This window comes from Rousettus aegyptiacus, unplaced genomic scaffold (genome assembly GCF_014176215.1).
Source record: "Rousettus aegyptiacus isolate mRouAeg1 unplaced genomic scaffold, mRouAeg1.p scaffold_m13_p_3, whole genome shotgun sequence".
Classification (NCBI taxonomy): domain Eukaryota; kingdom Metazoa; phylum Chordata; class Mammalia; order Chiroptera; family Pteropodidae; genus Rousettus; species Rousettus aegyptiacus.
The window spans coordinates 4,111,913-4,136,552 of record NW_023416306.1 but is presented as its reverse complement, the minus strand read 5'-3'; the positions used below and the strand labels follow the sequence as shown (position 1 = coordinate 4,136,552).

Below are 24,640 nucleotides of genomic sequence, written 5' to 3'. Positions count from 1 at the left end.
CAGGGGTCTGAGCTGCCCAGCCAGCCGGCTCCCAGCCCCACATGGCCTGTCTCTAAAACAGCCTCTCCCCTCCTGGGCCCCCTCATTTCAGGATGTGCTCAGGCCTCCGGGCAGGGGGGTAGGGGGATCCTTTGGGCCAGGGGGAAGGTGTGAAGTGTGACCAGGCGGAGGCCACCTCCAGCGCCTCTCAGGGGCCTGTGTGTCTGTCTGCCGTCCAGGAGCCCACGACAACGGCTGGCAGGTCAGCAGCGTGGGGGGCTCAGAGCGTCCTGCACGATGGAGTCCAGGGGGGCTTCTCCTGAGCCCCGAAGATGAGGAGCTCACGGCACCAGGTACCTCCAGCCCCAGGCTGGGCGGGACCGCCCTCCGCCCTCCGCCCTCCCCCGTGGGCTTCCTGTCGCAGCTCTGACCAATTGCCCCAGCCTAGTGGCTGAAGACAACACAAACTTATCCCCTCGGCGTTCTGGACAGCAGAGGCCCGAAACGGGTCTCGCAGGGCTGAAATCGAGGTGTCGGCAGGTTGCGTCCCCCAGAGGCCCGAGGGGAGAATCCATGCCCTTGCTTTTCCCGGCTTCTGGAGGCCCCTGTGCTCCTCGGCTCATGGCCCTGCCCCCGCCTCAACGCCGGTCCAGCCTTTCTCGCGCTGCACGACCCCGGCTCCCACTCTCCGCCCTCCTCCCATCTTTGCAGGACCCCGCGGGGTGACCCACCTTAACCTTTGTCCCTTGAGGGCAGCCGATTAGCATCCTGGCTCCACCTGCAGCCTTGAACTGCCCCTGCCATGTGACGCAGCTTATTCTAGGACACGGGCACTCTGGGGGCGTCTCCTGCCGACCGCGCGCCCCACGGCGCCTGCTGGAGCCACCCCCCTGCTACCTCGTCACGGCCTTGCCAGCCAGGGCTCCGTCAGGCCACCGTTCCCCCTCAGACAGCCCCGTGCACTTCCCATCAGCCCCTCACGCCGCCGGGCCACTGCGCATCACGCCCAGGGCCGTGGGAGTCCCGTAGAAACGAGAGGTTCTAGATTGTTCCGAGCCACACCTCTATCCGTGGGCGCGAACACGGCCCTCGAGGGCCCACAGCCAGGGAACAAAGGACACGGGCCCTGGGGCCCCATCGTGGGGCAGGCGTCCAAGCTCAGCGGCCCACAGATGGAGAACACGTTCCATGCTGCTTCGTTGGCACAGCGAAGGTCTCAAAGGGAGTCGGTCGTTCGCTCAGGACGTGTTCGCCGGGCTGCGGGCCAGGCCAGCGGACACGCTCGGCCGTTCCCGTTCGCTTCTCGACGTCCCGCATTCTAGCAACGCGCTCCACCCCCGGTCACTCGTGCAGCAAGGACGGATGGAGGGGACGTGGGAGGTGGGGGTGTCCTCTCGCGTCCCGTCCTGCCCTGGCGTGACGGTCAGTGTCAGCCGCTGGCGCCTTCCGAGGGAGAACCCCGGTCCCGTGTGTTTCTCAGGCCCCTTCGGCTCCTTTCTGCCGGAAGCGAGCTCCGACTCCAGCGCGAAGCGTGGCCTGTGGGGGCCGTCACACGGGCGGCATGCTTCCCGCGCCCTCGCTTTGGGCCCCGCTAAACTCCCACGCACGTGGGTCCACGCGTGTCCTGCCTGTGACCGGGCGGCTCCCGTGTAGACTCTGTTGTCCCCTCGGACCCCACCTGCAAAACCCGCGTTCAGAGACGAAAGCGTGAAGGGCAGCGAGGCGGAGGCGGCGGGGCATTGACCCAGGTGTGGCGCCCCGTGTGACCGCAGGGCCCACGCATGATGCGGCTCCGGTCTCCGGCCAGCGCCGGGGTGTGGCCGGGCCCCCCTCTGCATCTGCTGCGGCGGCGGCCTTTGCCGTCCTGTTTGCTGTAGCTTTTATCTAGTTTCAATGTTTAATTGGCAGTGAACTCAGCATAGACATTTATTATCAAGGAGACCATCAAAACCTTCTCCTCTCGTCCTCAGGGAAGTTCCTGGGAGACCAGCGTTTCAGCTACGGGCAGCCCCTCACGCTGACCTTCCGGGTGCCCCCCGGGGGCTCCCCGGGCCCCGTGCTGCTGAGGCTGGAAGGGGCAGGCCTGGCCCTCACTCTGCGGCACTCCGGCCCGGCCGGCCCCCAGGACACCGGGCAGCCAGGCGAGGTGCAGCTCAAGTTCCAGTAAGTGTCCCGCTCGGTCCTGAGAGGTGGGGCCGGGTGCTCAGGCGGTCCCTGCGGCCCAGGCATCCTGGGACTCCCCTGTGGTCTGGGGGCTCCGGCCCTCCCCACCCTTGTGGCCCCGCCCGCCCCGGCCTCAGGTTCTCGCTTGACCCTGGCCCCCCACCAGGCTGCAGGAGACCTCAGAGGACGTGCACCCTCCACTGCCCGCCTTCCTCTTCCAGCGGCTGCTGGCCAACCTGACCACTCTGCGCATCCGGACCAGCCCCAGCCCTTCCGGTCAGTCACGACGGGGACTGCCCCCCGATGGGGCCGGGGCTGCTGTGTTGAGTCCTCACAGCAGGCAGTTGTCCCCATTTTACCATGAAGGATTCTGAGGCCCAGAGAGGTCGGGCACTTGCCCAAGGCCATATAACCAGAAGGGCAGCGGGCGGATGCTGGGGACAGAGGCAGGGGCTGGACAGGTCCGAGGGGCCTGCGGATGGGCAGCTCCAAGTGACGGGTGTGCGTGGCCAGTGACGCGGCCAAGAACCACTGGTGCCGTCGGGGGCGGCAGAGTTGCCAGGAGGCTGGGCCCTCGAGGGGCACCTCCGTCGTGACAGCCAAAGTGCGCACCTGTCGGTCCATTGCTTCCAGGGGTTGACGGGCCCCTGCGAGGACCTTAGACGGCCCGCGTCCCCCGAGGCCCCGCGAGGCCCACGGCCTGGGGCGTCTGACCCAGCTCTGCCTCCTTCCCGTTCGGAGCTGTGGTTGAATTGCCTGCACCCTCACTGTCTTTGCGGTGCTCCCCAAAAGCCTCCCTGCTCCCCGGATCCCTCGGAGGCCCCCTAGCCGAGACGCCCACCGAGGATTTCATTTTCACTGTTTCCAGCAGCTTCCAGAATTTCCTTCTATCACTCACTCAACCTTCGGTTGATATTTACAAGGCACCTACTTACGCCAGGCCCATGCCGGGTGCTGGGGGTGGACTGGAGAGGCAGGTAGGCCTCTCTCCCCCCACCCCTGAACCTCTCGTCTTGCCACTGACGACATTCCGGGGCCTACCTCTCCAGACCTTTCTGCGTGCACAAGTTACATCTGTATTTTTTTTATTATTATTAATATAGAAATGTGATCACACAGTGCATTATTCTGCCACTTGCTGTTTTCGGCTCACACTGTGACCTGGAGGTCGATACTTGTCATTACGTGTAGAAAATGGCTCTGCGCCCCTGGTGTGACGCAGATGCTCCGCGAAGTTCAGCCATCCCCCATGCGTACCCACGGCGCGGTTTCTGGTTTTCCATTGGTGTGGACCATGCCGCAGGAACAGGGCAGAGCCCCGTGTAAAAGCTCTGTGTCCTCACACGAGTGTGTCTTTGGGTTCCTTGAAATGGAAACGTTAGGTCAAAGGAGGCACGTTTCGGCTTGCCGGATTTTCCTCCAGGGAGGCCGTACACTGCATGTTCCGATGACAGGTGTCCTCCGCTCTCTACCTGTGATGCCCGTCCAGTGTGGACGGACCGCTGTTTGTTACATTTTGCCCAGAGTGTCTGTTGTTTTCTGTGGGAGGGTTGGTCTGATAGGAGCTATTTCTCTCTTTCTAGCAGCAGAACCTTCTAATTCATATTCCTTCATCCACGGGCGTGAGTTCCCCACAGCCCGCCCTTCACGACTTTGATCTTAAAGATGCTTACCAACCCGAGGGTCGTGATGGTATCACTGTCCTTTAAATTTACGTATCTTTAATAACTCGTGAGAGTGAACATCTTTCCATAAAATTCCCAGTCATATTCATTGCTTGTCCTGAAAATTGCCTAATTCTCCTTTGCCCCTCATTTGACCATTTTTCAAAACATGATAATTGACCCATGGGCTGCCTTTATGCACGTGGGCCCATAACCCTTTGCGTATCATGTGTGTGAATAGGAAGGCTTGGGGGAGAAATGCGTGTCTGCGACTCTCTTCCCCTCTCTCCTCGCTCTCAGGCCGGGTGTTCCTGACCGAGGTCCGGCTCACGTCCGCGCAACGGGGAATGCCCCCCACAGCCTCCTGGGTGGAGACTTGCTCATGCCCCACAGGATACGTGGGCCAGTTCTGTGAATCTTGTGCTCCGGGGTACAAGAGGGAGACACCCCTGGGGGGCCCCTATGTCAACTGTGTCCCCTGCACCTGTAATCAGCATGGCACCTGCGACCCCAACACAGGTGAGGCTCCTAGCACCCCATCCGGAGGCCACCTGGCTACTCTCAGAATAGCGAGGTGAGCCCTGACCTGAGCAACGTCGGCTGTGTGCGTGTGCGAATCGGCACCACGAACTATACCAATTACATGGCGAGATCGAGTTCCTCCACGTGCCGGGCGCCTTTTCACGCGCTGCATCTCTGAATCCCGCAAAAGCCCCAGGGATGCTAGGACCACGACTGTCCCGTCTTCCCGGTGACGGACTTGCGGTGCAGCGAGGCCATGTGGCCAGTAGATGGCAGAGCTGCGCCTCCCACAAGTTCACTGCCAGGTTTTCACACCACCAGCAGTAGAGGAAACCCAGACAGACCTCGCCTGAGGTCACTGGGCAGGAGGCGCTGGAGGGACCCGAGTGGCTCAGGCCTCTCACGCAGGAAGTGGGCGGATCAGCGCCTGCCCCTCTCCTGGAGCAGGTGGGCTCTCTGAGGAGGGCAATGGCTCCCTGGCTTTTCTTGGGTTCCACGCTGGAGCTGGCAAAGGACAGTGGCCTGGGAGTCGGCAGACTAGCCAGGGCGGGCCAGCACAGGCATGATGAGGGCCGTCCTGTCCTTCTGCCCGCGACAGGCATCACTCACCGAGCCCAGACGGGGCCTCATACTCCCTCCATGCAGTGCTCCGCTGTGAAGGGGGATGAGTCTGTCACCCCTCGGAGGCCGTGCCGCGAATTCCTGCTCAGCAAGTCCTTATCTGCCCACGCGAGACGGAAGGAGTCCTGAGCGCGTGGGGGCCGGGTAGAGGCAGGGACCAGCGTAAAGCAGGGCAGACCGCGCGTGGTCCCTCCCGGATGCCGCCCTGCTCTGCTTGTTGTACCCCCTGACACACACGCGCACACACACACACACACACACACACACGCCCGGTCTCAGCCCCAGCTCCCGGAAGTGGCGGTCTTGCTTAACCCCACTCACCCAGGCTCCTCGCCTGATCCCTGGCCGTGGGGCCTCCCTTCCCCAGCGTCCCGGCTCCGAGCAGACTCCAGGGTTAAAGAAAGGGGTTCGCAGAGCCCCCCATCCCTAGAAACCACTGGCAGGGAGCCTTGAGGGACCCACAGTCCCCACGAACGGGAGCCTTGTGTCAGGACCAGAATCCTGGGTGTGTCTGTGCCCCTGTCTTTGGCCCCGCTGGCTGAGAGCGTGCAGACAAAGGGGGAGAAGCGTGCGGGCAAAGGCCAGCCGTGCGGCCCGCGGGTCCTGCCAGGGCTTCGGGATGGAAAATGGGAGTGGTGACAGGGACAGTACCTCCGTGTGCTGCGGGCCGTGCAGGCCACACGGCCGCATCAAATCCCGATGGAAATCCTCGGAGGTCACAGCCCGTTTGAGGTTGTCAGGCCCGTTTTTCAGGCGAGGACGCTGAGGCGCGGGGTGTTAGATGGTCTGGCCGAGTTCACATGGTGGCCGCGAGCCCAGGGTGGAGTCTACATCCCCGGCCACGCGGCCTCCACCTTGGAGGGGTTGTCACCCGTCCTGCTGGGGACATGCTCTGTGACGCCACTGTCCCCGGGGGCTCGGGCTCAGGCGGTGGTGACCAGGTGTTTGTCTTGCCCTCAGGGGTCTGTCTGTGCGGCCACCACACGGAGGGCCCGTCCTGTGAGCGCTGCTCGCCAGGCTTCCATGGCAACCCCTTCGCGGGCCAAGCCGACGACTGCCAGCCCTGCCCGTGCCCTGGACGGTCAGCCTGCACTGCCCTCCCGGGGAGCAGCGAGGTGGTGTGCACCCACTGTCCTCCGGGCCAGAGAGGTGAGTGGCCCGTGCCCTGGGGTCCCGCTGCCGCCTGGGCTCCAGGAGTGGGGTCCTGGCTTTGGAGTACAGCAGATGAGGGAGGGCCCAGCTTGGGGGTGGCAGGCCTGACCTGAGTCCCACAGCCCTATAGCCCGGGCCCCGGGCTGCTGTGGTTCCTGGCAGAACGTGGCTCTCTGAGCATGCCCAGGTGAGGTGTTGAGATCCCCGCGTCTGGGTCCTGGTCCCACCGAGCCTGGCTGGGTAGTTTGGGATGGCGCCTGGGAGTCTGTATTCCTAACCGGGCCTCTGGCTGACACGTTAAGGCGGAAATCCTCTGATGACGTTTTCAGCTGTTAAAAACATCACCAGGTGATGCGTGAGGTAGACACCCCTTCCCCCCACCCCAGCGCTCACCCCAGCCCTCATTCCCGCTCCAGGACTTAGGCCCGTTCTAGACTTCGGATGTTTTTACGCAGCTGTATTGAGATCGCGCTCACACACCCTATGATTCATCCATTTAAAGTGTGCAATTCAATGTTGTTGTTGTTGTCGTTAGTATATTTCATTAATCTTTTTATTATGGCAAAATATACATAGCATAAAATTTGCCATCTTACCCATTTCTAAGTGTACGGCTCAGTGCCGTGTGCAGAGGGCACCGTCCTGGGAGGGATGCCTGGGGGGACAGTGGGGTCCGGTGCCGGCCCCGTCTTGATCACGGCAGCATCCTTTGGCCTGCCGAGAGCCTGGCATGCAGAGCGCTCGCCCGGACGGTCTGAGCCGGAACTGACCGGAGTCAAGTCCTGATCCCTGCCTGCTCCTGCCCACCTCCCCACCCCCTCGGCAGCCCTTCCCGGGGCTTCACGGATGCCTCCTGGCCGGGGAGGTGTCCTCGCCCGCTTCCAGGCGAACGGGTGATGGACGGCGGGGCCATGGTCTCCGTCGCCAGCTTCCGGCTCCCCGTGGCCGTCCGGACGGCGGGGCCGCGGTCTCCGTCACCAGCTTCCGGCTCCCCGTGGCCGTCCGGACAGCGGGGCCGCAGTCTCTGTCACCAGCTTCCGGCTCCCCGTGGCCATCTGCCTTCGTTTCTGTTTCGGAGTCCCAGAGCTAGGCCTCTCGATCGTGATCTCTGTTCAGATTTTCTTTCCTTCCTTTCCTTTTTCCTTCCTCTGTATTCCTCCTCTCCATTTTCAAGCCTGCCTACCTTTAGTAGTATTAACTTGATTTCAACTAAATGACGATGAGCTTTGAGGACACGAGGAGCCCACGACCACCTTTCCCAAGGACAGTGGCTATTTGTTAAGTCATAAGATGGGTACGTGCTCCTAACAGCTGAAGCCACCTGCAGAAGCGTAGAGAGGACGTGACGTACGTGCACGCGAGAAGACGACGTGCCTGCCGCCCCGCCACCCCGGGGGACCGTGACGACCGTCGGGGTCCGTGGGTCCGGTCAGTCGTCTGTTTTGGGTGTACCTCCCAGGAACAGGCTGGCGCCGCACGAAGCCCGTGGTACGCGTCTGGTGTTTTCCGTCCCATCTGCGTTCGGAGCGGACCTCCCGGTTCACGGCCCTCCGGAAGCCTCCCCGCGTGCTGCCTTTTCTGAGGTTCACAGCGACCCCAAGGTCCGGGAGCAGCGGAGGACTCTGAAATAAACAGCTCAAAAGAAGTTCTGAAATCGCGAGAAGCGGAAGGAAGAAAGGGGCCGGGAACCGCGAACGAGAAAGCCGCGGCCGCTAGGCGGAGGAGGCGAGGGAGATGGGGAGGAGGGTGACCGGGAGGGTGACGGTGACACTGCGAGATGGTGACGCGGAAGGTGGAGGGGGAGGGTCGGGGTGACGATGGGGACGATGGATGTCGACGGAGGCCGTGGCCGAAAAGGGGGACGATGCTGCGGAGGAGGGCGGTACCGGTCACGGGAACAGTGAGGTCGACGGCTGCCGAGGGCGAGGATGCCGGTCAGGGCGGCGGCCGACAGAGGCGCAGGGGGCGGCCGAGGTGCTGATGCAGGCAATGGCGATGGTGGCCTGATGCCGACGGCGATGACGGCGAATGGGCGACAACAGCCACACAACTCTCGCGCATTTAACCGTGTGCCGGGCACGATGCCCGGCGCTCTGCACCGAGGACCTCGCCCAGCGCTCCCGGCAGTCCTGCGAGGTGGCTGCCACCATTGACCCACTTTGCATTTGAGGAGTCCGAGTTCAGAGGAGCACGGTGGCTTGCCCGAGACCACACGGCCAGCCGATGGCCAAGCTGGGCCCCGCTCCAGGTCATCGTGACCCCGGAGCCCGCGCCCCGTTCCGCGAGGGGCCCCTGGGGATGCCTGGTTTGGCGCGTGGCCGCCCTCGCTCCTCGTGGACCCCGCGGCCCGGCGGTCCTCGTGCCCGCTCCTCCACGCACGGCCTTCTTTCCCAGGGCGGCGCTGTGAGATCTGTGATGATGGCTTCTTCGGGGACCCGCTGGGACTCTCTGGGGACCCCCAGCCCTGCCAGCGGTGCCAGTGCAGTGGGAACGTGGACCCCAACGCCGTGGGCAACTGCGACCCCCTGTCCGGCCGCTGCCTGCGTTGCCTGCACAACACGACGGGGCCCCTCTGTGACCAGTGTCAGGACGGCTTCTATGGCAGTGCCCTGGCCCCTCGGCCCGCGGACAAATGCATGCGTGAGTCCCCGCCGTCCAGCCCGCGGGGTGGGCGCGTGGGCCCCTTCCCCGCCGGGCCCAGCCGGCGGCTCCGCGAGGCTGTGCAGCCCGAGGCAGCCTCTTCGCCTTCTCTGTTTCTCGTCCAGAGAGTGCAAGGCTTCGCTCTGCCCCAAGGTCTTTTCAGCCCCGGGGTCGGGCCTGCTCTGACCCTGTGATTTTTTTTTTCCTGCCTTGATAATTTAGCGCGTATCTCACGCTCCGCAGTTAGCACGTAAGACCGTCCTGGATGGCCCGTGGCACTTGTCATGCCCCCCCTGCCCCTGGACGTCCGGTCAGGCTGTGCCCCCTGGCTGAGATGTCCTTCCACCCCTCACTACCGCCCGGGTTAGCACGGAGCCCAGTGCCTCACTCAGAAGGCTGGGGCGTGCACGGCCCGTGAACGGCTCCCAGAAGCACTGCTCGGAGAAGCTCGGCGTTTGTCCCACACTTGTTCCTGAGCCTTTTTCCATGTAGTTCCTGTCAGCACTCTGCCGGCCTCTTGTTTTATGGGGCCCAGGAGAAGAACAGGGCAGAGTGACCCAAAATGGTGGGGACAGGGGTCCGTCCGTCCGTGACCGCCGACTGAGTTTCTGGCCTTCGCTCAAGCTTGCAGGGGCTCAGGGCAGGCTCAGAGGGGCCATCTGGGCTGCCTCTCCAAGGACAGAGCAAACGGGCGGAGATTTGCGCCTGGCCCTCGAGCCTTTTCCCAGAAACGGCTTGGGAGTCTGGGCTGACCATGCGTCGTCTCCTTGGGCTCCCCATTTTGTCCGCCCCTCCTGGACCCCCAAAGCTTGGACAGATGGTCCGCACGGTCCCCCAGCCCCCTTTCCTGCTCCTGCCCCCAGCCTGCAGCTGCCGTCCGGCGGGCTCGGTCAGCGAGTCCTGTGACCCAGCGACCGGCCAGTGCTCCTGCCTGCCTCACGTGACCGGACGGGACTGTGGCCGCTGCAGCCCAGGCTTCTACGACCTCCGGCCCGGGAAGGGCTGCCAGAGGTGGGTGGGGTGAGGCTACGGTGCCCTCCCCTAGGGTCCCACTGGGATGGAAGAGAGCACCAGGGAGCCTCCGGAGAGGGGCCCGGCTTGGAACATGGTCCCAGGCCCACTGCCAGGTACACTGTGCCCTGCTCCGGAGGAGGACGAAGGGACGGTCTCTTGGGGGTCCGACTCACGGCACTGCCAGCCCAGGATCCAGGCCAAGAGCAGCCCTAAGGGACGTCCGGGTGGGCAGGGGCCGGTTCGGTGTCCGATCCCTTTCTCGGTGATGCTGACACTTAGTGACCCTTCTGGCCACAGCAGCACCTTAGATGGCCTCCTTGGGGTGCAGTGGACTCCAGGGAAATGGCCAGCAGAGCAAACAGGTTTCCTCCTTGTGTGACTTCTCAGCCTTTAATATGCTAATTGCCTTGTGACTTTCTCGCAGAGGGTTATGGTCCCCAAGATGTATACTTCCTGTAGCCTTTTCTTTTTTGGGGGGAGGAGGCATTTTTGGAGACTGCATCCCCGGGCATGGCTTGGGGGAGGCCGTCTGACGTCTGCCGACATGGCGATGGGGCCTTGTTGCAGACACGGTGGCACAATCTGAGGACCCCTTGCCAGCTGCAGCCCGTGGAGGCCGGCTGGGAGTGGGCGGAGCTTACTCAGACCCGGTTGCTTTCCTTGTCACAGCTGTAAGTGCCACCCGCTGGGCTCCCAGGAGAACCAGTGCCACCCCAGGACTGGGCAATGCCCCTGCCGCCCAGGCGTCGAGGGCCAGGCCTGCGACAGATGCCAGCCGGGCTTCTTCGGCTTCTCCGCCAAGGGCTGCCGGGGTAAGGAAGCCAGGTCCCTTCCTGGGCTATTGGAGGGCGGGGCCTGGGGACCCACGGGGAAGACGGCCGTGCGGCAGGGGAGTGAAGGTCAGAGGCACGCAGGTCTCGGAGCGGTTCTGCAGACGTGGAGTGAGAGGGCAGAGGCTGGCCTGGGGGCCAGGAAGCTAGTCCCAGATGCCACCGCGCTGGGGCCACGTGCCACTTCTCCGGGCCTCAGTTTCCTCATGTGTGCTGTAAGACCACACAGCTGTTCCTTAGCCCCCCGGGGGACGCTGAAGTCAGGCTCTCAGTCATCGCCCCTGAATCAGTCTCCTGGGGGGGCCCCAGGAATGTATTTGAGCTCCCCAGGGCGGGGCAGGGCAGCCAGGTGTGAGGCTGCAGGGGCCCCCGGGGTTCTGGTGTGGGTGGCCCTCAGGGCACCCAGCGCCTTCGGCCTCCACAGCCTGCAGGTGCTCCCCGCTGGGTGCCGCCTCGGCCCAGTGCCATGAGAACAGCACGTGCGTGTGCAGGCCTGGCTTCGTGGGCTACAAGTGTGACCGCTGCAGGGACAACTTCTTCCTCACGGCCGGCGGAGCACAATGCCAGGAGTGCCCGTCCTGCTACGCCCTGGTCAAGGAGGAGGTGAGCCCGCCCCGTCCAGGCCCCGTCCAGGCCCGCCGCCCCTCTCATTCATTCCGTGGCCTCCGTGAGCGCCAGCTCTGTGCTGGGCACCAGGAACCGCCCACCCACCCATAGTTCCCTGGCCTTCCAGGACCACTGCTGCCTTCTCCCTGTGCGTGCCCAGCCCCGTGCCGCCCCCCGGCCCCCCTAACCGAGGGCCGCCCTCCCCCCGCCCTTCCCCCACCCCTCGGTGGGCAGGCGCTCTCGAACTGTTTCCTTAACGACCACCCAGGCTGAGGCCTCGCTCTTTCTCAAGGTCAGAGGGGTTGAGACCACAGAAGGCCCTTTGCGGGGAGGGGGGGTGGAGGGCGATGCCCGTCCGGGGGCACAAGCGGGGTTTTGAGCGGGGAGGCGGTGTGGTGCAGGGTTTCCCGCCCCTCGGTTCCGTCAGTCGGCACGCACCTAAGCAGGTGACAGCCTTGGTACAGTGCAGTGTCTCCTGTTCCAAAAAGGGCCCACTTCGGGCCTGCAACCCCTCGCCCGAAAACGATGAGGCCAGCTTTAGGGATGACGGTGCTGTAGAGAGACGAGACGGCACAAGCCGAGTATTAGGTGCCACCCCCAGCAGCACCTGGGCCAGGCCTGTCACCAACCCCAGGGACGTGTCTGCGGGCAGACATGGCTGTTCATGCCAACGGGGCCAAGAAAGAGCACGAATCACCTTGTTCGGAACAGTTGTGCTTCCAAACGAGTTCAGGGTTTTTTGAACCTGATTTCGTCACCAATTAAGAAACGAAAGGCCTTATTTTTCAGAGCATTTTGGACTTGGGAATTGAGGAGAGGGCTTGGGACTCGAAGCCCCTGCACCCCAGGGTGGTCACAGGGTGAACGTGAACTAGAGTGTGGCGGGGCAATCGCTCCCCGCAAGTGCTTTGTCAATGCAGTTATCGTTCAGAAAATCCAAAGACCGGGGGTGGGAGATGGTGCATAGCATACTCACTCAGCCAGCGAGTACCCATGGTGCACCTGCTCTGTGCCAAGTTTTAGGACTACAGCAGGACAGACAGCTTCTCCTGGGCCTCCCTTCCCATCCGTCCCTCCCTCAGCAGGACGGAGGTGTGGTCGGATGAATGCCTGCAGGTGCCATGGGCGGGGGAAGGGAAGAGACGGCCATGAGGTCAGGGTGGGCAGGGCTGGTTTTCAGAGGTCTGGTGTGTCCTTGGCTTTGAAGCCCAGGGGAAGGGGACCCTCAGAGAGGACAAGCCAGGTAGAAGCCAGGAGGAGGTGTCCAGGCAGTAAGTACTTCCAGGCCAGTCACCTCACTCACCCTTCCTTTCCTGTCCCCTCAAGGCTGCCAAGCTGAAGGCCAGGCTGATGCTGATGGAGGGATGGCTGCAGGGGTCTGACTGTGGCCGGCCCTGGGAACCAATGGACATCCTGCAGGGAGAAGCCCCGAGGGGGGACATCTACCAGGGCCACCACCTGCTGCAAGGTACCGTGGGAGAGCACAGTGGGAGACCGGGAGGCGAGGGGAGGCCTGGCTGGTCAGACGCCCCTTTGGAGCCCCTCAGTCTGGTCTCAGGATGCTTTGAAGGCTCCTAGCTCAGCCCCAGGAGAACCCAGTTACTGGGAGAGCCTGTCTGACCACCCCGACAGGGTGGGTTCCTCCCATGACGCCGTCCCGTCGCCCCACGGACCTCTCCTCCGATGCCCATCGCCTAGTTATATTTTGAAACTGCTAATGTTAGTCTGACTGTCTAGCAGGAGTCCCCCTGCCCCCCGCCCCACCCGGACTCTAAGCCCAGTGAGGACAGGGCCGGGTTCACTGACCGATTCACTTGCTCAACAACCAATCGTCGAGGCGCTGTCCCAGGTGCTGAACAGGCAAAGCCCCTGCATCCTTGCCTGTTGGCCATTTCGCTCACTGCTATATCCCTGCCATAGAAAATAAATAATTAAAAAAAGAAAATGGTACTAGAGCCAGGTGGAATTCAACCCTGAAACACGGACATTTTGGGGGCATCGAAAACAAATTATTTTGTGCAGTTTCATGTTCATAGGCACCTTTAGCATCCAGGTATAGGTGAGCTGAGCACCTGTTAACAAGACTAATTACTAAAAGAGGGAGTTGCCAGAGGCCACATGTTGAAACGCCCGCCTTGAGCCATGCTGCAGATGACAGGGGTGACTGGAGGCAGTCCTGCTGCTCTCCCGGATGCAGGAATTGCTCACCGTGGCTCCGGAAGGCCAGTCCCTTGTCCGTGGCTGACTTCCTGCGTGTGGGACCTTGGGTCGTGATTTGCCTTCTCAGCCTTTGCACCTGTACGATAGGGAGGCTCTTCTTTGGAACTGGCTGGTGGTGTTCAGGCCTGGTGCTAGAGTTAAGCTGTGCCCAGGAAGAGCGGAGGGCACAGAGGGTGGCACAGGTGGGCTCCCCCGAGGGCCGGGGCTTTAGTGTGAAATCTCGATCGCTCTGTGAACCCCCTGGACCACGGGCTTTCTGCAGGGTTCCGGGAAGCCTCACTGGAGCAGGTGACAGGCCTCGAGGGTGCCGTGAAGGCTGCCCGGGAGCAGCTGCAGGCACTGGACAGGAAGGCCCAGTGTGCCCGGGCTGGCGCCCAGAAGACCTGCATCCAGCTGGCAGACCTAGAGGCAGTGCTGGAGTCCGCGGAGGAGGAGATTCTGCATGCAGCCACAGTTCTGGCATCGCTGGTACCCCAGGGAGTCCCCTCCCCACACTGAGCCCAGGCTCAGCGCCATCGACCTGGTGGCCTTGGGCATGGCTTTCCCCTTTTAGGAGGCTCAGTTTGCCTAGCTGCCAAAATGGGGGACACAGAGTGTCTCCTTCGCTGGTTCTGTGGGATAAGTTTGCAAAGAACGAGGCATGTTTTAAGCAGACAGTGGATGCCCGGCATGTCAGTACCGATACTGCCACGGTCCGGGGCTCTGCTTCCTAGAATGTGATCTGCAACTAGCTTTGAGCATTTCTCAAGTCACCGCCACTGTCTGGTTCTGCTCAGTAGCTTCGCAAGATGCGGCCCCTTGCCCTCCAGGGATGGACCTTCAGTTTTCGTCTTTATCTCTCTTTTCTCTAAAGGTGATTCCTCAGAACATGCCCGGCCAGCCCACCAAATGGAGCCACCTGGCCGCAGAGGCCCGTGCCCTTGCCAGGAGGTGAGCCCCCAGGTCCTGGGAATGTGGCGGAGGCCCTGTCCACCATATCATGAAGGAAACCCAGCCCTTTTGCTGGGGGATTCCAAGGTCAGGGTCAGCCCCACAGGTGTCCCTGCCCCAGGAGTTGGAATTGAATGAGGACAAGAGCTTCCTGGCTTCGGGGGGAGGGCGGGGGGCGGGGAACATCACCACCATGGGAAGGAGAGGTGTGTAAAGACAGCATGAGAGCCTCAGAGAGGCTGGGGCGGGGGGAGGAGGTGCGCGAAGGCACCTTGGCCACCTGAAGGCATCCGAGAGCATCCACTGGCTTTTTAAAAATAACGGCTTCGTTTAGATACAATTCACATCCCGAACGACTCGCCCATTTAGAGTGTACGGTTCGGCGGTTTCCGGTGCATTTGCAGAGTCACGCAGCCATCCCCCCATTTTCATCACCTCAGAACAAACCCGCACCCGTGAGAGTCGCTGCCCGTTCCTCTTCGACCCCTCGCCCCCGCCCCCCAGCCCCTGGCAACCACTAATCTGCTTCCCGTCTCTATGGAGTTACTCGCTCTGGGCGTTTCGTATAAGTAGAATCACAGCGCGTGGTCTTTTGTGCCTGGCTCCTTTCACTTAGCGTGGCGGCTTCGGGGGTCCTCCGTGCGTAGCCCGTACTTCGTTCTCCTCACTCACAGCCACGTAACGTCCCACTCTGCGCCTGCGCCTCCTTCTGTGCATCCGGTCGTCCGCCGTCGGCCATTTGGGTGGATTCATCTGCCGCTTTTAAGAAGCAGCCCAAGATCCTGACAACACAGGATCTGCAGCAATTTCCCCCTTTGATCTGTACTCTAAGGACTTTGGTCCCATTTGACAGGTGAAAAAGCAGACGCAGAGAAGTTAAGTGACTTGCTTAGGGACACACAGCTTGGAAGCGATAGAGCCAGGATTCAAACCCAGGCTGTCTACGCTGTTTTCGTCAGAGTGACCATATAATTTATTGCCCATGTTGATGAGATTCTGTGAGTGATAAGAGACCCTATTTGTAATTCTGCCAGGACAGCAAACGTAAACTATATAACAGGAACGGGGCTGTGGGCCCCCTCCCCATCAGCCTTCACTGTGTGTCAGGCAGAGAGGGCAAGAGGCCCATGCCGTGGGGCTGCAGGTCGGGGCCCAGGCCCCCTTCCTGGTGAGCTCTTGGCCATGGTGGGTGGGTATTTTTATACAGCCACAAGGACACTGCCGCCAGGATCAAGGCCACTGCGCGGAGGGCTCTGCTTGCCTCCAACACCAGTTACATGCTTCTGTGGAGTCTGGTGGAGGGCAGCGTGGCCCTGGAGGCCCAGCGGGAGCTGGAGGACAGGTGAGACCTCCCAGGTGTGGGCAGGAGCTTGGTTTGGCCTCCTGAAGCCAACGGGGCCTGGCCAGAGGCTGCTGGTTCCAGAACTGGCTTCCTTCCCCTGATGGTCAGTGTGGCAGGTCGGGATGTCTGGGGTCTTGGGGCCGCTTGGAGGTGAGTTACAGGAACCCGCACATGCCCAGGGGTGCCGTTCAGCCTCTGGAGATGAGGGGCAAGAACCTGAACAAGGAGGCCCAGAGCAGCGAGTTGCCCTCTTGCCCCCGGCAGTACCCCCAGCCCCACCTCAGGTCTCTGGGGCGGCTCCTCTTGGGCACCAGCTTCCTGCTTGGCCTCTGTTTCTCTGCTGTGAGTGGCCCCTTTATATTCCTCTTGGTCAAAGTGTCAATGGAGATCCACCAAGTGGGCTTCCTAGATGAGAGAATCTGATTGGCCCTGCTCGGATCAGGCGGCCAGCCCGGAGCCAATTGGCCTGGCTGGGGTGAGGTCACATGACCCATTCCCAGGGATGCGGCGCAGCACTGGCTCTCTGAGAAGGGGTGAAGGAGGAAGCCGGGGCTGGGGAGCTGGGTGGGGTGGTGTGGGCAGCTGGTCAAGACAGGCAAGCTGTTCTAGTTGGTCGATTTACAGCATGTCAGGGCTAAAGGGCCCCAGGGCCATCGTGCAGCCCAGGAGTCTTCGTTTTCCTAGACAGCGACGTGCCCAAGGTCACCCAAGGGCACAGCCGAGCCGAGACCCAGCCCGGGCCGCTGTCCCTTCCCCAATACCAGGCACTTTCCTCTTCATCCAGAGGAGCCAAATATTTGCAAAACATGTGATTCTCAAGTGCAAACCAAGTGCGAACCCTTCAGAAAGGCACAGCTGAATTGAGCTATTGAAGAAACTAGAATGTGGTCCCTCTACTGCCTTTCCATTCATTCGAAAGCGGCAGAGTGGCAGCCAGTTTCCAAGGCCAGCTGCTGGGTGCCGACCCCGCAGAGGGCGGCTCTGCCAGGAAGTGGGGAGATGCCTTCAAGAATCGGGCCGGGGGAGGGGCGTGGGACAGCGGTGGGGAAGACAGGCCCCGCTCCCCGCTCTGGGGGCCATCCTGCCTCTGTCTCCTCTCAGATACCAGGAGGTCCAGGTGGCCCAGAAGGCGCTGGGCACAGCTGTGGCAGAGGCGCTGCCCGAAGCCGAGAGGGTGCTGGCCGCCGTGCAGCGAGCTGGCGCAGATGTGGCTCGGCACCTGACCTCCTCCTCGGCTGCCTCTTCAGCACTGGTCAGCATGGCTGTCTTGGGCTCTCTGCACGGGGTGGGGGCAGGGGAGAGGTGGCAGCTGGGAAACCAGTGCAGCCCGGGCAGAGGCAGGAGCCACGGCTTATTTTTAACTCTACAACAGTCGATCAAAATGAGATAATGCACCTTTAGGGCTTGGCCGAGCGCCTGCCCGGGAGTCAGGGCTCAGCCGACCTTTGTTGTTGATTACAATAATAATAGCGAGGTGGGACCTCTTCCCCACTGGTGGCAACAGCCGTGGCCCCAGATGGACATGGGATCAATCCCAGCTCTGCTGCTCCAGCCATGACCTTGGTCAAGGACTTTCCCTCCCCCACTGCACGGTGGTTACTTATCTGCCAGGTGGAGCTCACCCATTGGGTTACTCTAGGACTGCGTCCACGGGGGCCCGGCGGGGCTTCGTGAGTCACGGACAGGGTGACCCTCAATGACAGGGTGACCCTCGATGCGCGTCAGCCGCCTCCCCTCTGTGCCTGCCGCCCTACACTCGTCAGCTGGATCCATCAGTCATCCCAGAATCCCAAACTCGGGAACCGAACTTTAAAAAAAAGACTCAGTTTATACAAATGTGTTTGGGGGGAATGATGAGTGGGACCAACGGGCCCCGGCTTCTCCCGGGGTCTTCGCTTCCCCCCGGCGTGTGGAGGGTGATGCGCAGGTAACGACGCGTTTGGCCCTGAGGCCGGCCTCCCAGACACCGTAGCTCGGGCTGTCAGGGGACATGCAGTGCCTGCTCAGGGCTGCTTCTCTGAGGCCCAGGCATTCTGAACGGGAGAGTACACCCACCCAAGGTTTCGGCCTGGGGGCTGTGGGCCTGGGAAGGACGTGCACCTCAGGGAGGCTGGCTGACTCGCACGAGGCCGCGCTTCTAGAGGCCCATGGGGCCAGAATCCGAGCCTCGGGACAGGCCCCCCAGCCTGGCGTCTCGCACCCTTGCCCCTCTGCGTCCCTGTGTTCACAAGCCCCTCTCCCCGCCATCCATGCCCGGGCACCTGTGCCCATCCACGACCTGCCGCGCGGACCTTCCTGCCGCACCCTGCCTGAGCCCTGCATCTCCCTGCAGCCGCGGAAGTCCCAGGCTCGGAGCCTGGCCCTGAAGGTGCAGGTCCTTGAGAAGACAGTCTCGTCCAGAGAGCGCAGGGTCACCGAAGCGGCCCGGGCCCTCCAGGCCACCGCCCAGGCCGTGCTGCACGAGGCGGAGCCCCTCACGCAGGTAGGTCCTCGTCCTTTGAAAGAGGCACCTGGAGGACTTTGGGGCTGCCCCAGGGGTGATCTGAGGTTGAGGGTTCAAGGAAGGGATGAGCAAAGACCAGCTGTGGTTCCTTCCATCCCTCCAGTGTCTCCCCAAAAACTCCAGAGAACCTCAGAGTCAGCCAGGGCAGAAGAAGGAAGGGTAGAGGTGTGGGAGGAGGCAGGCTGGACAGACGGACAGGCGCACCCGCAGCAGCCAGGGCCACGCCCCCCACCCTCACTCCTTGGCTGGGGCTCCTTCATCCATTCTTTCCTTCACTAGTTCGTTCACCCCGTATTTGGCAAGCACCTGCTCTGCTCCTAGCGCTGAGCCACACAGGTTGGCATTTTGCCGCCCGGAAGCGGAGACAGCGTTAGGTGATCAGGGAATGCAAGGAGAATCACGGGGTGAATTTAGCCCAGTCCCGTGGCGTCCAACCTGGTAAAGGATAAAGACCTCTGAAACTTCTTTTTAACTTTTCATCCGGAAATGATTTTAGGCTGACAGAAAGGTTGCAAAGGGAATACAAGGAATTCGGATGCACCTGCCACACAGACTCCCCATACGTAACGTGTTACCTGACCACGGTACAGGTGTCGCAGTATAGAAATTGACATGCTAGAATACGGCAAACTCATCCACCGACCTGTTCAGACCCTGCCACTCACTGCAGTGACGGCCTATCCCGTGGGCACCCTTATTTTCCCTGTAAAGACAGGGAACGAAGGGGAGGTGGTTTGTGAGAAGTGGGTGAGCTTGCATCCCGTGCCTGGGCGCCGTGCCTGGCGCCCACTGGGGAGCTGTGCTGAGTCGCAGTTCAAACCTTGGTGCCTGGCTTGGTACCCGCTGATCCGGTTCGTCACCCTGGTCCAGAGCAGGAACGCCAAGGAGAGAGGGGCCTCCCCGGGCCTCTGAGCACCATGGCAGTCAGGGCCGGAGCCCAGCGTGCGGTGCCAAGGCCACCACGGGCCGTCCGCCGTCGCCCCCCGTCCTGCTAAGTGTCCGGAGTCAGACTGAGGCACGAGAGCTCCCGGGGCATTGGGTGGCTCTTCACACCCATTTGATCCGTTATTTATCTTCATTTATTTATTTATTTACTCATGTTATTGGGCCGAAAGTCACGTAACACAAAGCAAACCATTTCGAGAGGCAGTGGCACTTGGCACAGTCACAATGTGGCACGGCCTCCACCTCCGTCTCGCCCCAGACACTCATCACCCCAAAAGGGAACCCAATGCCCATCGAGCAGTTTCTCATTCTTCCTTCCGCCCAACCCCGGCAACCATCTCTGCATCTCCGGGTTTACCTGGTCGAGGTGTTTTACATGAGTGGAGTCCTACGGCTCGTGGCCTTTGGCGTCTGGCTTCTTGCACTTGCTGTGGCCTTGCGGTTCATCCACGTCGCCTCGTGTGGCAATACTCATCCCTCTGATGGCTGAATCACGTTCTCCTGTGCGGATGAACCACGCTGTGTGTATCTGTTCATCCAAAAAACCCATACAGGCTGCTGAGTGGCAGTGGGGAAGAAACTGATTTTTTTTTTTATGGTAAAAGTTGTATAATAAGCAGCTTCACTGTTGGAGACACAGAAGCGTTCTGGAAAATTCTCAGTTGTCCACCTTCCCTTTAGTTATCGTGTTCCAGTTTTCCTTCAGGCTTTTCCAGGACAGGCCGCTTCTTGGGAGAGATAGTGAGCCATTAACATGTGTGTAATCCTGGTAAGCGGTGTAATCAGTTGTCAGAGTTTGGGTGATGTTTTGGGACTAGTTCATGTGAGGTCAGTGGCCACCTGACCTGATTCTGGGCGCCTCACCTGCAGGCCACCAGCCCAGCCCCTCTCTTCTCTCTCCAGCTGCAGCAGGCGGCCAGAGCCGCCCTGTCCCAGGCTTCCTCGTCAGTCCAGGCTGCCTCAGTGACTGTCACGGGAGCCAGGACCCTGCTGGCTGACATGGAAGGTATGTATGGGTGCCCCGCCGAGCCCTAGACTCATCGATGCACAGACCTGCCCGTGATAGCCAGCTGGACTCGCCTCGTCCAGGGCAGGCTTAGCTGCAGGGGACAGAAGTCCAGTCACATGGGCATAAGCAAGCAGTCAACACTGTCCATCAGGACATCTCCTGGGGCTGTTTGTCTCTCCCCATGTCGCACACCACTCACCGGTACTTGCCCACATGACCATCCATCGTGAGTCCACATGCAGAGTCCCTATGGGAAGGCCATATAGAAAAAAATCTGATGCCCTCGGTCGTCTGCTCCTGGTCTAGCCCACTCTGCCAGTGGTCTCGCTACGTGCTACAAATATGGCTGCCGTGGCCCCGCGTTCAGCAGGGGCTACGGGGCGGGACACGGTTTCCCTTTGGAAGGGGGCGCGGGTCTCTGCCAGTCCAGGTCTCTTTTAAGCCTTAGGAAAATGAGGCCAAGTGCTCCTATTCTTCAGGCGAGTAGACCGAGGAGAGGAATCGGTCTCGATCCCTGGTGCGGAGCCGAGTCGAATGGAGCCAGCCAGTATCACGATCCTCGGTGTCCCGCGCACCATGGGCTCCCGTGGCGTCCCCTTTGCTCCAGAGAGAAGCCCCCTTGCCCTTCATTTCCGGCTCCGTTCCAGTGAGCTGCGTAAGGCCGGAGCTCGCCCTGAGCTCCGGATGACTTCGGGGTCTGAGACTGGAAGTCAGGCTTCTGCCGTCGCCTTGGCTCCGTAGTCTCCTGGCCCAGCCCCGTCCACGGCCCGCAGGAGACGTGGGCCCAGACCCTTGGGGTGAGCTAGGCAGCGCGCCCCCTGTTCTCCAGGTTCCTCTACATTCCGAAGCCCTGGGCGCCTGTCAGGGGCTTCCGGCGGGAAAGGTGTAGCTGTACGTGCTTCTCTCCGACCTGTGTTTAGGAAAATGTAAATTCAGTGCTGTATGATGGAATAGCAGGGTTTTAGAACATTAGAATTATAAGGGGTCTTACAACCATGTGCCACGACCCCCTCGCCAGGCAGGGGACCTGCTTAGTCCAGTGACGGGGTGCCCACCACCTCACAAGATATCACCGTGTCATTAGATGGTTCTGAGAATGAGAAAGATCTTACCTGTGCTGGATGGGAGTCTACCTCACTGGCATTCACACGGCACACCTCAAACCGCTCGCTCCAGGCTCTCTCCCCCATTCCCACCCATTTTCAGAGACGCCCTCTCTTACCGCCATTGGGCCTGTGCTCATTCGGCATTCCCGATGAAAGGAAAATCCACCGGACGAAATGGGGAGCAGCCTTCCCCAGGGCGTGCCCGCAGCCCGCTCTGCCGGAAGAGAGTTCGTGTTCAAGATAAATTTAGGAAATGCTGTGTGTTCGCAGCACCCTCTGAGGCCCGGAGAAATCCTGCAGCGAAGAAACCTCGTTCACTTTATTTAAACTTAATCGACACTGACAATTATTGACACTCTATGGAATCAGGACGCCACAGCGTGCACTTTAAGAAATGCCAATTTTGTGCGCAGGAAGCAAAGTAGACCTAATTTCTGGATTATCTCCATAGAGCAATGATGTCGTATTGTGCCCGTGCACATTAGAAGGCTCGATTCTTTTTAAAACGTGACTTTGCTATAATCAGTATTCTTTAAGATGAATTTCCATTGCAATTTTCTCTGAAAGGAAAAGGTCTTCTTTCCAGAAGGAGACTACTTCTTATTAGATAATACAACCTATGTGAATTGTGTTTCCCGTTCTGCCTAGGCTGCTAGGAAGCTCAGAGGTAAATAGGGCATTTAGCATCTGCAATGTCACTATGTTAATTTTCTGGCACTTCTCTTCCCTTCCTCATCCCCTAGTTATACATGGCTCTTGGTTTTTCATTTCAATGGTCCAGCTGTTGATTTATCTATCACTATAAGGTGCCTCAAAGCCTTTTTAGAAACAGGTAGTACGTAAAAACAAAGAGCTAAACGAATGTTGCTGTGTAGTGTGCAGTGATTTCCCATCCCTACCGCTGGTCCAGGCATTGACCACACTGTGTAGTTTTGTGACTTTAATGAGTATCATAATATAATATGAATCTTTAAATTCTCTGGGCAGTATGTCTCGCTTGTCCCCCTTGGATAAGCCTGAGCAGGTTACAAACAGAGCTTATGCATCTCGAACCGGCACTCATGTCGTCTGAGGGTCCGGGGCTGGTCAGGTGTCTGGCGGGCTCTCGAGCCGTGAGCCAGGCCCTCCTGACACGGCCTGGGCTGGCTTCGCAGGAATGAAGCTGCAGTTTCCTCGGCCCAAGGACCAGGCCGCGCTGAGGAGGAAGGCAGGCACTGTCCGGGGCAGGCTCCTCGAGGACTCGAGAAAGAAGACCAAGCAGGCGGAGAGGATGCTGGGAAACGCGGCATCTGTCTCCTCCAGCGCCACGAAGAAGGCCAAGGAAGCCGAGCTGTTGGCCCAGGACAGCGCCAAGGTCAGAGACACAGACGTCCTGTGGGAGAACTGTCATGTGAGAGCTGGCCCTGCAGATCCACCCCCCGGGATGCAAAGCGACCACTCCACGCCTGCTGGTGTGCGGTGGGTCCCGGGCGCTGAGCCCCGGATGCCTCGAGAAGTAGATGTCATTCCGTCCCATGGGCCCAGCTGATTCAGTAACTTCCATTCCATAACCAGGAGTCACACCTAGGTCCGTTCGGCCTTACTCCCTAAACCTCTAGGCTGTTTTTTTGTTTTGTTTTGTTCTTATTGGGGCCAAATTCTAACAGGTGTGTGTCTCCCCAGCTCTCGCTGGCTCTGTCGCATCTGTTGGCGTGATTGCCGCAGAACGCTTCATCTCGAGAGGATGGCCTCTGCTCACCCTCTGCCCCCTGCACTGTTACCCGCCCACAGCTCGCCAAGGCCCTGCTGAGGGAGGGGAAGCGGGAGCATCGCCAAGCCAGCCGGCTCTCCAGCCAGACGCAGGCGACCCTCAGACAGGCCTCCAGGCAGGTGCTCGCTGCAGGAGCTCGCAGGCGGGAGCTGGAGGAAGCTGAGCAGGTGCGTGTGCCAGGCCCTTCACCATTTCCTCCCGGCCCGGGGCCAGTGGGGAGCTGCTCCATCCAGCTCTTCCTCCCTCCTCCCTCCTTCCCCCCCACCGAAGGTGGGCGCCAGGCTGAGCGAGATGGAGCGGCAGATCCAGGAATCGCGCGCCTCCCTGGAGAAGGACGTCAAGGCCTTGTCGGAGCTGCTCGCCAGGCTGGGTGAGGAGACCCCGAGGCTGCGCCCTGACCTCCCAGAGTCCCCTCCCTCCGGGGTCTTCCTGTGAGGCCTGGTCCTGGGGAAGATTTTCTGTTCCCCTTCATCACCATGGCTTCCCCCCGACCCCAGCCTCCTGGTCATTTGTAATTGCCCCAGGCCCCACGGGAGGCAGGGTACCCAGAAGCCAGTTCAGAGTTCAGTCTGTGCCTCAAGGGGACGCTAGTCTGTGGGGAAGGGGACCCGGAAAACTCACCAGGGGAGTGGGGCAGCCCTCTGGCCGAGGGTTTCAGAGAAGGAGAGAGACCGTCACCGAGCTCGTGCGGCACCAAGGAGCAGGTTTCTGGCTTGGAATCACATAGGCCAGGGTCCGAGGCTGGCCTTCTCCTTTCCTTGGCTGTGAGACCTGGGGGGAAGCGCTCTATTTCTCGGCGCCTCAGTTTCCCCATCTGTGACATGGGGCTGACAGCGGGTTGCCTTGGAAAGCGCTTGCCACGCTGTGTTGCAGGTTCTGTGGTGACAGGAAATAGTGCGCCCAGGCAGGAGGTAGAATTTGAGATGAGCCTCAGCAAGGGGACGTTTCCGACGGAGGGGACAGGGGACGGCACCCACTGAGATGTGAAGCCCTCGGGGTGGGGGAGGGGCTGCAGGGGGGCAGAATCAGAGCAGCTGGGCCGAAATGAACGGCATGCCTTTTTTTCAACTGTGGTGAAACATGCATACCATAAAATTTGCCATCTTACCATTTTTAAATGTACAGTTCAGTGAGCTGAGTATATTTACACTGCTGTGGGACCATCCCCACCATCCCTCTCCAGAACTTCTTCTTCTTCCCAAACTGACACTCTGTCCCCATTAAACGCTAACTCCCCATTTCCCTCCCCGCACCCCCCGGCGCACACCGCTCTGCCTCTTCTGAGTTCGACTCCTCTAGGCACACCACGCAAGCGGAATCTTACAGTATTTGCCTATTCGTGGCTGGCCGATTTCACTTAATGTGACGTCTTCAAGGTGCACCGTGTAACAGCGTGCATTTTCAACTGCCATTATCCGTAAGGAGGGAGAGGGTCGCCGGCCTGTGTTCTGTCTGGAGGCCAGGCCCACGCTAAGCTGTTCACACACGGGGTCTTAAAGAATTCCCAGTCTCTCCTTCTGAGGCAAGGACACTTATTCTCTTAAAACTGAGGCACAGAGAGTTTAAATGACGCGCCTGGGGTCCCCACAGCCAGTCAGTGAGGAGACCGTGGTTCACAAGAGTGCCACGCACAGCCGCTACTCC

At 60.7% G+C, this 24,640-nt stretch overlaps 1 protein-coding gene across 2 annotated transcripts in view; it reads left to right on the top strand.

Moving 5' to 3' along the window:
- LAMC3 (laminin subunit gamma 3) overlaps positions 1-24,640 on the top strand; it is a 51,838-nt gene that overhangs the window by 24,812 nt on the left and 2,386 nt on the right. The window contains exons 9-27 of one of the 2 annotated variants that reach the window (XM_016133846.2): positions 219-332; positions 1,950-2,142; positions 2,309-2,418; positions 4,107-4,325; positions 5,910-6,098; positions 8,496-8,741; positions 9,605-9,752; positions 10,425-10,567; positions 11,010-11,188; positions 12,518-12,659; positions 13,674-13,879; positions 14,265-14,341; positions 15,549-15,683; positions 16,785-16,935; positions 18,016-18,165; positions 20,035-20,137; positions 22,401-22,600; positions 23,017-23,163; positions 23,267-23,366. In XM_016133846.2, the coding sequence (XP_015989332.2) occupies positions 219-332; positions 1,950-2,142; positions 2,309-2,418; positions 4,107-4,325; positions 5,910-6,098; positions 8,496-8,741; positions 9,605-9,752; positions 10,425-10,567; positions 11,010-11,188; positions 12,518-12,659; positions 13,674-13,879; positions 14,265-14,341; positions 15,549-15,683; positions 16,785-16,935; positions 18,016-18,165; positions 20,035-20,137; positions 22,401-22,600; positions 23,017-23,163; positions 23,267-23,366 (2,952 nt within the window). Of the gene's footprint in view, positions 1-218; positions 333-1,949; positions 2,143-2,308; positions 2,419-4,106; positions 4,326-5,909; positions 6,099-8,495; positions 8,742-9,604; positions 9,753-10,424; positions 10,568-11,009; positions 11,189-12,517; positions 12,660-13,673; positions 13,880-14,264; positions 14,342-15,548; positions 15,684-16,784; positions 16,936-18,015; positions 18,166-20,034; positions 20,138-22,400; positions 22,601-22,908; positions 23,164-23,266; positions 23,367-24,640 lie in introns of those variants that run through there. The other variant, XM_036217754.1, reaches the window with a different exon arrangement.